The 13308-nt window shown below is 36.9% G+C and overlaps 1 protein-coding gene across 1 annotated transcript in view; it reads left to right on the forward strand.

Moving 5' to 3' along the window:
* LOC127517560 (transmembrane protein 255B) overlaps positions 1-13308 on the forward strand; it is a 16850-nt gene continuing 3542 nt past the window's right edge. The window contains exons 1-8 of the mRNA XM_051903397.1: positions 1-444; positions 3296-3438; positions 3640-3702; positions 9951-10040; positions 10117-10197; positions 11852-11925; positions 12001-12160; positions 12307-12456. Of these exons, the coding sequence (XP_051759357.1) occupies positions 414-444; positions 3296-3438; positions 3640-3702; positions 9951-10040; positions 10117-10197; positions 11852-11925; positions 12001-12160; positions 12307-12456 (792 nt within the window). The 5' untranslated portion in view covers positions 1-413. The remainder of the gene's footprint in view (positions 445-3295; positions 3439-3639; positions 3703-9950; positions 10041-10116; positions 10198-11851; positions 11926-12000; positions 12161-12306; positions 12457-13308) is intronic.

The following is a 13308-nucleotide window of genomic DNA, read 5'->3' on the forward strand; positions in this document are numbered from 1 at the left end:
TTTCAAACTAGTTAAGAGAAAAAGAGTAAAAAATAATAAGAATATAATTTAACTAAATACATTTGATTTTAAATGTTATCAGGCCAGTCTCGTCAGGACAACATTCAAAGTTTGTCATGAACTTTACTTTGCAGGTTGTCTTTAAGCTCTAGATTCCTTTATTTCCAGTAAAACAGATTCTCCTGAACTCCGTCTGGTTTTGTCGCGTCGCGGTGTGTGTGCGCGCGCGCGCTCCTCCGCTCATGCGTCACCATCAGCTCAGGCGCGTGAGTTTTTGTTGTCAGTCCCGCGCGCTTCACTTTACCTGAGAGGAGCGGCGCGTGTTCACTTACCGCGAGGATTTGTTACAAATACTGAGGAAAATATAAACTTTATTTTGTGGATAGAATTCTGTGTGTGTAACATCAGACGCGATGCAGCAGCAGCCGAACGCGGATCCTGCAGGTGAGTTCTGCTCATCTGTAATAAACCCTCATCTAATAACATCAGTTAATTTATTATGAACACATGTGATCCATGATAACAGCAGCTCATCTGTAATAACAGTCCATCAGAAGAGATGATGCATGATGAGTTTATAAACAACACAGGTGTTTATTTGGTTACACTTTATTTTACAGTATGTGTAATTACAGTGTACTTGCGCAATAAAGTACTGGTAACTACATGGGTTAAGGTTAGATTCAGGGTTAGCACCTCGTTATAACCCAGTTATTGTAACTGCTATAATACAGTACATAGTATGTAAGTGTGGAACTGGACTGTAAAATAAAGTGCTACCGTTTATTTGGTAATTAAGAAAGACTCTCTTTATTTGTGTTTGTTAAAATTGTGCAAGTTTTTTTTTTTTTTTTTTTTTTTTTTTAGTCAAGCAGTATAACACTTTTTTGTGTATTTAAAAAGTACAAATATTCTATATCCTGTAACTTAAGTAACATTTATCTATTTATTATGAAGTAAAGGGTCTGTTGTTTGGTTACTATTTGGTAACTTTATTTTACAGTGTCCTTGTTACACCTTACATGTAGTTATTATAAAAACTGTTAATTTATCTATAATTACATGCAATTAACCCTAAACCAAACCAAACCTACTTAATACTTAAATGTATAATTACTCTGTAACAAGGACACTTTAAAATAGTGGGTTACACTTTATTTTAAGGTGTCCTTGTTACAAAGTGTAACCCACTATTTTAAAGTGTCCTTGTTACAGTGTAATTATACATTTAAGTACTGAGTAATGTGTATTAACTACTTGTGCTTACTATAGGGTTAGGATGAGGGTTTGGTGGTTTAGGGTTAATTGCATGTAATTATGCATAATTTAATAGTTTTTTTTTTTTTAATAACTACATGTAAGGTGTATCAAGGACACTAAAATAAAGTGTTACCGTTTTTTAAACTTATGTTTTATTTTTTAACCTCAGCATTGCACATGATACAGTAGAGTTTTACATTTTGGGATGTTTAACAAATATCTGTTTGACATGTTTACTGTCCATTTTGTTTTTATATTCTAATATAAGAGACTTACTATTTGTATAGCACTTTTCACAATATCATTTTTTTCTAAGCAGCTTTAGAGATGTTAGTGTTTATAATATCTTAATATCTTCATGCTTTATAGTTGCATTCAGCAGTTGTCTGATATAGTTTACGTTTTGCTAAGATATGAACAAACGTGTGATTTTTTTTTTTTTTTATAAACCAGCTGAAGTTCTCAAAGTTATAACAAACGTTTTTCCTTACATTAACAGAACGTTCATTCAAAGTTATCTGGTCTGTAAAAGTGTTAGCACAAAAACATTATTTATACATCGTTCATGGGATGTTTAATTGAAACATTTTTTAAATGTTGCTAGTTTCAGAACGTTTACATAATGTTTGACTTCAGAATGATGAAATGGAATGTTCCCTTAACGTTCAAATAACCAAGAAAAAATGTTTTCCTTTCAGAGAACGTTCTGAAATAACTTAATGGGTACATTATACAGTAGTCAACATTTGAAGTGGATCAGAACCTTTCATCAAAGTTGTCCTGAAACCTTCTTCTTAGGACAACTTTGATGAACTTTTGTGATCCACTTCAAATGTTAACTACTATATATCGCTATGTGATTGGGTCAATGACGTGACGGGTCATTTTTTTGCCAAAGGCCTTAATAATCAACAAAGATATGACATCCAGAGTATGTAAGGTAGTACAACTAGATCGGTTTTATTGAAGCCAAAAGGTTTTAATTATATTTTTCTACATATAAAGGTATTTTATAGATTTTGAAGTGTCAAAAGGTCATTCGGTTTAACCGTCCAAAGGCCAATACAGCCATTTCATTTGTGATTAAAATATCTTAAAATGTAATAAATGTATATATTTTTTATTCTGGCATGATTTTATAACATCAAATATCAACATAGCGCAAAATGGTATTAAAATTATGTGTAGAAGTCGTTGCTTTGTTATGAGAAAGAATGTCCGGAAAAATTAATTTCATTGATGTCATTCGGAGTAACCAATATAAAGGGATGATTTTGGATCAAGTCATGCAGTAAATATCATGTGACAGGATGTGACATCATTCAGACACCTGCAAAGGACCACATGGTCATGAAGCAAAGTAACTAACTCTCTCTTAACTATTTGAAAAATTCATGTTTTCACTTGTTCATACGCATGTCCCGAAACATCAGGTCATTCGGTACAACCGCTATAAAACATGGAAAATGTTGTAATATTTTAAAAACTTGTACTAAATATAAAATGTTTGATTGTCTTTTGCTAGCTAGCTAGATATCAGCCTGTTAGCATTGTTTGAAAACATCGTCATATCGTGACATTTGGTTAAACCGAATGACTTTTTTTGGTGACAGATTTTGTCCATCTTGTAAAAAATGACAAAAACAGTGTTAATTGATTATAAAAACCACAATCTCATTGTTAACACTTAATAAAACTTCAAAATTAATTATATCTCCATTATGTTTTTGTTTTTTTACACCTTTAAAAACTTTATTCGTCAATGACCCGATTGTACTGTATTTATTCAGGCAAAATTTCCTTCATATACAAGGAGCTATGTGATAATCAAGTAAAATTTATTTGTATAGTGTTTTTTCACAATACACATGATTTCAAAGCCGCTTTACTGAAAGTCATTCTGTTATACTGTCTATAATGCTTTAGTGCTTTACCATAGTGCAGGTTTTAGGGCTGGGTGTTTGTGCCGATATAACCCCGTCTGAGAGACTTGTTATATTGAGACTTGCTACACTTGTGTTGTGTGTTCGTACAGATGTGTTTGTGAAGCGGCGGCGGACGGCTCTCTGGTGTTCAGTGTCTCTGTTTGGACTCTCAGTTCTGATTCTGGTGGTCGGGCTGCTGTCAGCCACGCAGACGGATAATGTGGCCGTGTCTGGATACTATCCCGGGATTATAGTGAGTGAGGAGAAAACTTCACATTACTTTAATGAACTCTGTTTTGTCCTTTCATCCGTACAATAAAACACCAGGACAGCAGCAGTGGTTTGAGTGTGGTGTGTTTGAGCCTTAAAGTCTGTCATTATTTGGCTAAAAGATGAAGTCAAGTTATTATTGCATGTTAAATCAAGTGTTGATTTGTTCTCTTGTCGATGGCAGCTGAGTTTTGGAGCATTCTTGGGCGTTGTTGGTCTGAACCTGGTGGAGAATCGCCGACCGATGGTGAGTACCAGTTCAAAACCAGCTCAAATCTATCAGAAAATGGCTTTACGGTCTATTTTAGACACGGGTAAACAGAGTATCGGCTCTCTGAGTGACATAATGGCTTGTCAATACAATTACAGCCGGTGTATTTCAGGTGCTGTTTGTTTCTGTCCCTGTGAAATATATTTCAGATAATATTACTCGTGAGATATGAGCCATCAAATTTTGTTTTTACCAGGGAACACAAGGCACATCCGCTGTCAGATCGATGAGCGCGATTGGACACGTGGTCAGTAATGCTGAACGTGATTGGCTGACATGTCAGGTGAAGCTTTAGATTAGATTAGATTAGAATTAGATTAGCATTGATGACTATATGAAGCAAATGCCCCAGAAGAGCATCAGAGGAGCTGCATCCTGCCTTCAGTCCATGTCCTGATCAACTTACAGGGTTATCTACACCAGATCTTTGCTGTTTGCCTATCTAAAACTCACCAGCATGATGCTAAGGTGTTGCTATGTGACTGTGTTCCGTGTGGTTGCTAGGGTGTTGCTATGTGACTAATGCGTTCACCCTTTAAGACGAGTCATTTCACTCTGCGGCCATCTTTGAAACGCCTCTCGGGCATCCAAGTGCAGCTCCTGTCTCTTTGAATGGGGAAACATCAAATTCTCTAAAGCTGTTTGCCAAGCTTTTGATTAAATTTCATATTTGAAGTCACCAATGAAATCTGACAACAACTGCCTCATAAATTGTGTTTCTAAACGCTCATGACATAAAAGGGTATTTTCCAGGCTGGATCAAGCTAATGCGCAGTCCTAAATGCACATCTCTTGTGCCTCGTTTCGGAGGCGCGGGTCTGACTGTTTCTATAGAAACCGGAGCTACTAATGGCCGCTGCAGTGACGCGATGTCTTTACCAATTGCCGATTGGCTCTTATTTAGAAGGCGGGACTTATTCCACCATATTGAGTGTTGCACTTTCTCCAATTCAAAACAATACGAGTGACGCGTCTTGTGTTATTCTATAGTCTTTGCTGTGTTCCGTGTGGTTGCTAGGGTGTTGCTATGTGACTAATGCGTTCAGTGTGGTTATTAAGGTGTTGCTGTGTGACTGTAATGTGTTCCGTGTGGTTGCTAGGGTGTTGCTTTGTGACTAATGTGTTAAATGCGGTTGCTAAGGTGTTGCTATATGACTGTAATTTATTCTGTGTGGTTGTTAGGGTGTTGCTATGTGACTAATGCGTTCAATGTGGTTATTAAGGTGTTGCTGTGTGACTGTAATGTGTTCTGTGTGGTTGCTAGGGTGTTGCTTTGTGACTAATGTGTTCAATGTGGTTGCTAAGGTGTTGCTATATGACTGTAATTTATTCTGTGTGGTTGCTAGGGTGTTGCTATGTGACTAATGCGTTCAATGTGGTTATTAAGGTGTTGCTGTGTGACTGTAATGTGTTCCGTGTGGTTGCTAGGGTGTTGCTATTTGACTAATGCGTTCAGTGTTGTTGTTAAGGTGTTGCTATGTGACTGTAATGTGTTCCGTGTGGTTGCTAGGGTGTTGCTATGTGACTAATATGTTTAATGTGGTTTCTAAGGTGTTGCTACGTGACTTTAATGTGTTCCGTGTGGTTACTAGGGTGTTGCTATGTGACTAATGCATTCAGTGTGGTTGCTAACGCACACAAACTCCATCAGAATAGTGAAGGGAAGTTGTGGGTCTGTAACCATGGTGACGTGTCATTAGTCTGTGAGATGTCTGTGTGTGATTTAGGCTTCTGTTGTGTCCTGAGCTCTGATCCCAGTACAGCCTTTAACATTTAATGAGCACACACACACACACACACACACTCATTCACAAAAATCAACATGCACACACTCCATTATATAAGACAGTTCTATACATACTCCACACACACACACACACACACACACACACACACACACACACACACACACACACACACACACACACACACACAGTAAGCTGAGAGCAGGCACTCAGATGAACACATTAATGTGCAACAGCCCGTATCACACTGCAGCTTTAGGTTTCATTTCCTGGGTGTCACTGAAGACACAGTCCCGTGACCTCTGACCCCTTGGAGATGAGAGGAAGTGACCAGAACACTGTTGCCGGAGAGTTTGGAGGTCAAACGCTGCAGAATTATGACTGTAATAGAATGAGACGTCAGGATGATGATGATTCAGATGTTAGAGTATCGTCACCTTCAGCCTCGGAGAACAAGATCCTCAAACATCATCCATTATGAAACGCTTTAAAGATAAAGTGAGACGCTCGCAGGTGCAGAACCGGTTCTTCTGTTTTATCATCACTCTTAATAATAAAGCTTCTTTATTGGCATTAATGGTTCCATGAAGAACATCCATGGAATCTTTCTATTCCACTAAAGGTTCTTTACAGTGTGATACGATTCTTTTAAGAGGTTCACACTTAAAAATAAAGGTTCCAAATGGTGTTTTTTTGCAGTGAATCCATAGAACCACCATTTTGGGTTCTCCAAAGAACCATGTTTTAATTATTTATTTTTTTAATCCAAAAGATCCTTTTTTCACTGTAAAGAACCTTTTGTGCAATAAAAAGGCCAGTTATTTTGGCAGTCGGATGAGCTTCCATCAAAGAATCATTGTTAATGACTCAGAATCGTTCAGATCTTCATGACTCTGAACGGCTGAATCGGTGTTCGTGTGTGTTTGAATCAGTGAGATCTGTCGCATTTCTCTTCATCTTCAGCTCAAACGCTCTTCTATGTCATAATCTTCCAGCAGATGCTCTCGTCCCCTTCAAATACAAGATCACTACAACATCTGCCCTTGAACGTTTACAAGTGCTTGTATAACCTGTGCTGATTCATCATGGATTCATGGGCTTCACCTCCTTCACTGAGTTGTGTGTGTGTGTGTGTGTGTAGACGTGCATCATGTCTGTTTTAATTGTTAATTACCTCCGCTGGTTCTTGGATGTAGTTGTTAGTAGAGCTGGTATAAGCTGGAGTGAGAACAGGTAAGCAGAGAGCCGGTGTCGAGTTACTGACACGGAGCTTCTCACATGCATCATTAAAGCGTTCGTGTTCAGAGTTTGTGGGTTAGATGAACTGAAGTCTTCAGGAGCTCCTGCGTATCTCTTGATAAAATGCCATTATTAGACAAATTAAAAAGTGCCTGAGAAAAGCTTTTGTTAGTCGTGAACATCAGTGAAAACTCAAACTACATGCAGTGCTGAAAGTAACTGATTACATGTACTTGATTTTTGGAATCTGATTACTTGTAATTAGATTATATTACATTTTTTTTTATTAAGTGATTATATATTATTCACACAATGGCAGATTACAGATCGTCATCGGTGACTTGCAGTTTACTTTAGTCCGGTCAGCTGACTGATGATGCGGTTTGGACCAAGGCCCGTGTTGGTTTCAGGTTTAATGAGCGCAGACGACTCATTTTATTGGTTTGTTCTGGAGGTCATGTGATGTTTTGCCTCGGTTCGTTTATCACCAATGAATTTAGTTAGCGCAATTAAGCAGGAAAATGACACGACGGTAAAGCTGCGGGTCTGTACGGAGCCGTTTAAAAGCTCGTTAACGAGTGATTGATGATGTTGATCTGTTTCTGCAGCTCTTCAGTTAATCAGATGATTGACACACACTGATACAGATTGAACTTTATCATGAATTGAGTTTTTCAGCAGAAGGTCAGCTTTATTTCTATTGTTCTTTATGCAATAGGTTTTCAAAGCAGCTTCACTGTTATTCTCCTGTTTATTACTGTTCATCAATTATGAAACGAATTCAGTTCAGCTGTAAGCAGCTCTGAAGAAGACAGTCTCATTATTCAGATGTCGATGTGATGATATTTGATATTAAACGTTTAATCTTCAAAACATTGATCACAAATCATCTTATGAAGGAGAAAAGTAGGATATTAGATAATTGTTGTTTAAAATCTAGACAGGCCTAGATGTTTATAGATGTTTGTCAAATTTCCACTCCAGTGGACAATAAAGATTTCTTTCATTTAACTGAAACATCTTGATACTGAGAAAATGTTCTTCTTTATGTGTTCAAATGATAAATAAATGAATTATAAACACTCTTGAGGTAAGCAGAGTTAGTTGGTACACATTCAGGACTCTGCAAGTGCAGAGAGACTCCGCCCACACACTCCTCTGATTGGCTGGGATTTTTGATTAATTTAGTTATGAATGCAGTGCTCTTGCAGAGGGACTCCACCCACACGATTTTTGGATTGATTTGGTTGGGCGTGCACCTGCAGAGAGGCTCCGCCCACACACTCCTCTGATTGGCTGTGATTTGTGATTGATTTGGTCGTGTCTCGTAGTCATGCCGCGTTTGGTGTGGACAGATGAATGGATTGTCGCTGGAATCTTATCGCATCTGGCCGTGTCAGAAACCAACATTCGTTTTATGAATACTATTAATTCGGACATGCTCCCTATAATGTTTTTTGCCTACTATATAGGGAAGTGTGCATATTCAGACACAGCCTAATTGTTCATCAAAGCATCCCATATTTGTTGACCAATCATATCAGTATTTTTGAATGGAAGCTTTTCAAATTTTCAAATCAAAGTTTTGGTTTTATGTTTATTAGATGTTGTTTCTGTTAAATATTAATATTTAGTTTTGATTATTATTTCAGATTTAGTGTTTATTTACAGTTAGTAATTTTAGTGCTGCAACTGTAACTTATTTACGTTAATCTCCAAGGCAATTAATATAAATTTTTAATATATTATATTATAAAATAATATTTATTAATATTCACAGTAGTGTCCAAAAGTGACCTCCGGTGGAGATGTTTGTTTTTAATGACTCTACAAGTTTGATTAAACCATCAAAATATGCTGAAAATACTTTAGATATTTTAAATATTCAAATATGAAGGAAAAACAAAACGTTAAACTTGGTGAAGGTATTTATCTGACAATTATTTGGCAAAAAAAAAGTTAGAGGCTACAGGTTTTGTTTTACTATGCAAAAAAAAAAAAAAAAAACCCAAATGCATAGAAAAACAAAAAGCTGAGAGCAAAAAGCAAACACTGGATGCAACATAATCAGTTATTAATATTTTGTTGGTTCTCTCTTGTTTTCGCATTTTCATAATTTCTCTGGCCAAACATTTTGTTGTTATAAAAAATCGACTCCAAGCACAACTACACAATATGATTACAAAACCTTTAATAATCTTTGAATAAAGGGTGAAGGTGTCACTTTACTACAGGCTGCACATCACTTCTGGCCACTACTGTATGTAATATTTATATTTTATTTTATTTCCATTTACTTCAATTAACAGTAACAGTTTTAGTTAAAGATCTGAACCCTGACCATCATCATCAGCTGTGTGTGTGTGTGTGTGTGTGTGTGTGTGTGTGACGTCTCTCGTTCAGATGCTGTAAGCGTCGCTCCAGTGTTCGGCTCTCGTGTGTGAATGTGAGTTTTATCTGGTCAGTATTTACAGCTTCAGCTGCTCAGAACCCTTGATTAAACAAACCCAGTGACATGACGAGACTCGCTGCGATGAGAGCGACCTTTCCTGTGTGCTGCTGCTCTCGGGACAGTAAATCACCCATAAAGCCCTGTGCCAGCAGATTGAGGCGCCACTGCTCTACATTTACTTTATTACTGCAGTCAGTCCACGGCAGACGCTCACCTGCAGCAAACACCGCCAAACCAAAACCTTCTGCTCTGACTGTATGAGCCTGATGATTTTATGTGTTGTTCTGTTTAATTTAGGATGTTTTAACCCTGTAAAGCTTGACATGTAAAATAATGGTCAGGAAAATCAGATTTTTTGAAATGGACAGTTTATTTTGCATATGTGAATAATGTTGAGTCTGATATAGTATGCTTTAGAAATTAACATATCAAATATTCTACAGCAGGCTTTATTGGGTTAATAAATCAGCATGAAACAGAAGTTGCGCTGGTCTTTTCTTCCCTATAGTGATGTTTATCCGAGTGAAACGCTTCTCAAACAAGAACAAATGTAGGGCGGGGCTTGATTTTGTCTGTGGGGAATTGATTGGATGGTTGTGGTTTGCTATTGGTGGATCTCATGTGAGTGACAGGTTGCCCCGCCCTCATCATCAGAGAAGAGAAGAGATGCTGCAAGAGGGAGGAGAAGATATTCTGATTCAAGATTATGAATTTAACCCAATAATGAATAATAAATACTGCAATAGTCTATAAAATAGTGACTTTAACACCATATTTGTGTCCGTCAGCTGGTGGCGTCCATCATCTTCATCAGTCTGGGAGTCGTGTCATGTTTCCTCTGCTCCATCATCGACGGCATCATCGCGGCAGAGTTCATCGTGAGTATCTGCTCACATGCTGCTCTGTCATACAGAAAATCATCCATACTGAGATTGTGTGTGTGTGTGTGTGTAGGAAAGGAGGCCACTGATGGAGGGCCGCTGTGAGTTTTACTCCAGCTCATCTTCTTACTCCTATGACAGCTACTACACTGAGGTGAGTTCATCTGAAAGATCATGACTTCACACTGTCTTCATGAATTAGAAACATACAGTGACGGGGTTGATTAATGAAGCGCTGTAGGGTTTGTGTTTATGTGCTCTGCTTCCCTCTGCTGGTCAGATATAAACATGACATCAGTTTGAATCAGAAATATAAAGCTGTAAAATTGAACTTATATAAGGGCAATTCTACAGAATTGGTTCAAAGTAAGAGTTGGAAACGTCTTGAAAAAATGTCTTTTTCCACAAATTTTGTATGTATGCAAATTGTATATTCAAGGTACACATTTCTAGTAATTGTGCGGTTAATTCTCATATTGTATTTTCAGAAAGTTTTGGAATATTTTTCCTCTCCTCAAATTTGTCACTACTGAAACACAATAATACGCTTATATTGACCTATTAAGATTTTGGTTACATCTATCTTGTAAATATATTTTTTGCCATTTAAAAAAAAAAAAAAAAAAAAGTTTTCACAGGTAAATCAAAAACAATTACAGTTTTAACAATATTTCAAGTGTAATTTATGAGATTTGTTATATTTTGAATCCAATCTTTCTTTGTAAAAGGCATAAAGTTTTTCATACTGATTTCAAAGTGAAGGATTCATTAGTCTGAATAAACATTGAACCAAACACTATAATAACATCTTAGTTGATCATTCAATATACTTTATTTTTGACAAAACATCCCATGTTTCGGTCGTGACTGCACAGTTTCGGTAGTGACAGTAATGTGTTGGTAGTGACCACATCACATGACAGGATTTTAACTTGCATAATAAAACACTAATGATTTGCATAATAAAACATACTAAAATTCTAATGATTTGCATGACTGTACTAAAATTTTTTGATTATTCACTTTTTTTTGTCACTACCAAAACAATGATGTCATTACCGAAACAGTCACGACCGAAACATGTGGTGAAGTTTCAGCAGTGACAATTTTAGATCGTTTTAAGCCTAGCTCAAAGATGCTAATCAGCACATGGTTAGCTAGCACAGTTCTGAACAGTTGTATATGCATAAAAACTAAATTTTACGGAATAACACCCAAAAAAAGTTTGCTTAATTGCAGAAAAAGGTGTTTGTTAGTGACGTTCCTTAAAGTTCCACACAGTTTTACAGACTTTTGAACACATTTAACTCAGAATGATGGTCCTATCTACTGTGAAAGAGAGGCTATGAGAGGGAGGGACACAGGAATATTTCCTGATCACAAATGTAGAAGTGTGTTAAAATCAGTCTCAGACAATGGACTCAAACACACACTGTTTCGGTAGTGACATGAAAATGCGGGACACTTTTTTAAAAAATGTGAAAAGTTTCATAAAGTTTCATGATTTAAAAATAAAATATATTTTTAACTTAAAAAAAAAAATTACTTTATTAAAATTATTAAAATATATTTTTAAAAACAACAATGGAAAAAATTGCAAAATCATATAATTTTCATAAGTTGAAATTTAGGGGTTAGGGTTCAGGTCAGCCACCTCCCAATTGAAAGTACCCAATAAATGATGATTTTATATATATTAAGCTCACTGATATTTTAAATATTATTATGGGATTCGATAGATAATAGAAGGATTTTAGTAAACATCTCAAATTTGCCCATATATGACTGTGTTGCTCTGCTGTGATCAGGTTCACTGTAATCAGTGTAAAATGAAGGTGAAGAGCAACACCTGCTACTGCTGCGACTTATTCCACTGCGACAGGTGAGCGACGCTCATGAATCACTGCGCATTTACAGCAGAGCGTGTTTGTACAGTAACTGTGTGTGTGTGTGTTAGTCTGGACTATCAAGTGCAGTACTACGAGTTCACGGGCGTCAGCAGCTGCTGGGACGTGGTGAATCTGTACCGTCTGCTGTGGGCCGGTGTGATGCTCAACGTGCTCGGAGTGTTTCTGGGCATCATCACCGCCGCCTTACTGGGAGCCTTCAAAGACCTGGTGAGTCTTCAATAAACATTCACAATTCTCAGATCGTTTCAAAGCAGCTTCACAGTAATGATCCTCACTATCAGTGTCATAACTTCATGTCTTCATGAGTCTGTAGTTGATGTAGTTGGTGTGTGTGTGTGTGTGTGTGTGTTCAGGCTCCTACGGCTCACAATAACATGACACCCAGTCCGGCTCCGCCCCCTCACATCATGTACAATCCCAGCCAACACCTGATCACCTACGCCGGCTTCTGCCCTTCCGGACAAACTCTACCCGCCTACCCAAACTACCCGCTGCCCATGCAGGTGAGCGCCGCTAACTAACCCGCCGCTCTCCGGATACCAACATGACTGAGTATTATTACATTAATGCTTCAATAAATATTGATTATAGTATAATATTAATATAGGCACAGAATGACTGATCATTCGCAATCACAGAGACGAAAGAATAAATTGTCATTGCGAATTTCATAGTGCTTTTTTTTTTTTACAATTTTCAAAGCAACTTTACAGAAAGTCATACTGTTATGCCTGTAATGCCGTAGTGCTTCAGTTTTAGTGCTGGGTGATATGATGATGTATAATGATGATACGAGTGATCCTCCGATTTAGATCTGGATATATTGTATTTATAGTGTTGTCTAGCACAATATCGGTCAGTTTTGTTCTATTAAGAGATTTAAATATCGGTCAGTTTTGTTCTATTAAGAGATTTAAATATCGGTCAGTTTTGTTCTATTAAGAGATGTAAATATCGGTCAGTTTTGTTCTATTAAGAGATTAGAATATCGGCAGTTTTTGTTCTATTAAGAGATGTAAATATCGGTCAGTTTTGTTCTATTAAGAGATTTAAATATCGGTCAGTTTTGTTCTATTAAGAGATCTAAATATCGGTCAGTTTTGTTCTATTAAGAGATTTAAATATCGGTCAGTTTTGTTCTATTAAGAGATTTAAATATCGGTCAGTTTGTTCTATTAATGAGATCTAAATATCGGTCAGTTTTGTTCTATTAAGAGATCTAAATATTGGTCAGATTTGTTCTATTAAGAGATCTAAATATCGGTCAGTTTTGTTCTATTAAGAGATTTAAATATCGGTCAGTTTTGTTCTATAAGAGATTCTAAATATCGGTCAGTTTTGTTCTATTAAGAGAT

The sequence above is a fragment of the Ctenopharyngodon idella genome, chromosome 1, assembly GCF_019924925.1.
Source record: "Ctenopharyngodon idella isolate HZGC_01 chromosome 1, HZGC01, whole genome shotgun sequence".
Classification (NCBI taxonomy): Eukaryota; Metazoa; Chordata; class Actinopteri; order Cypriniformes; family Xenocyprididae; genus Ctenopharyngodon; species Ctenopharyngodon idella.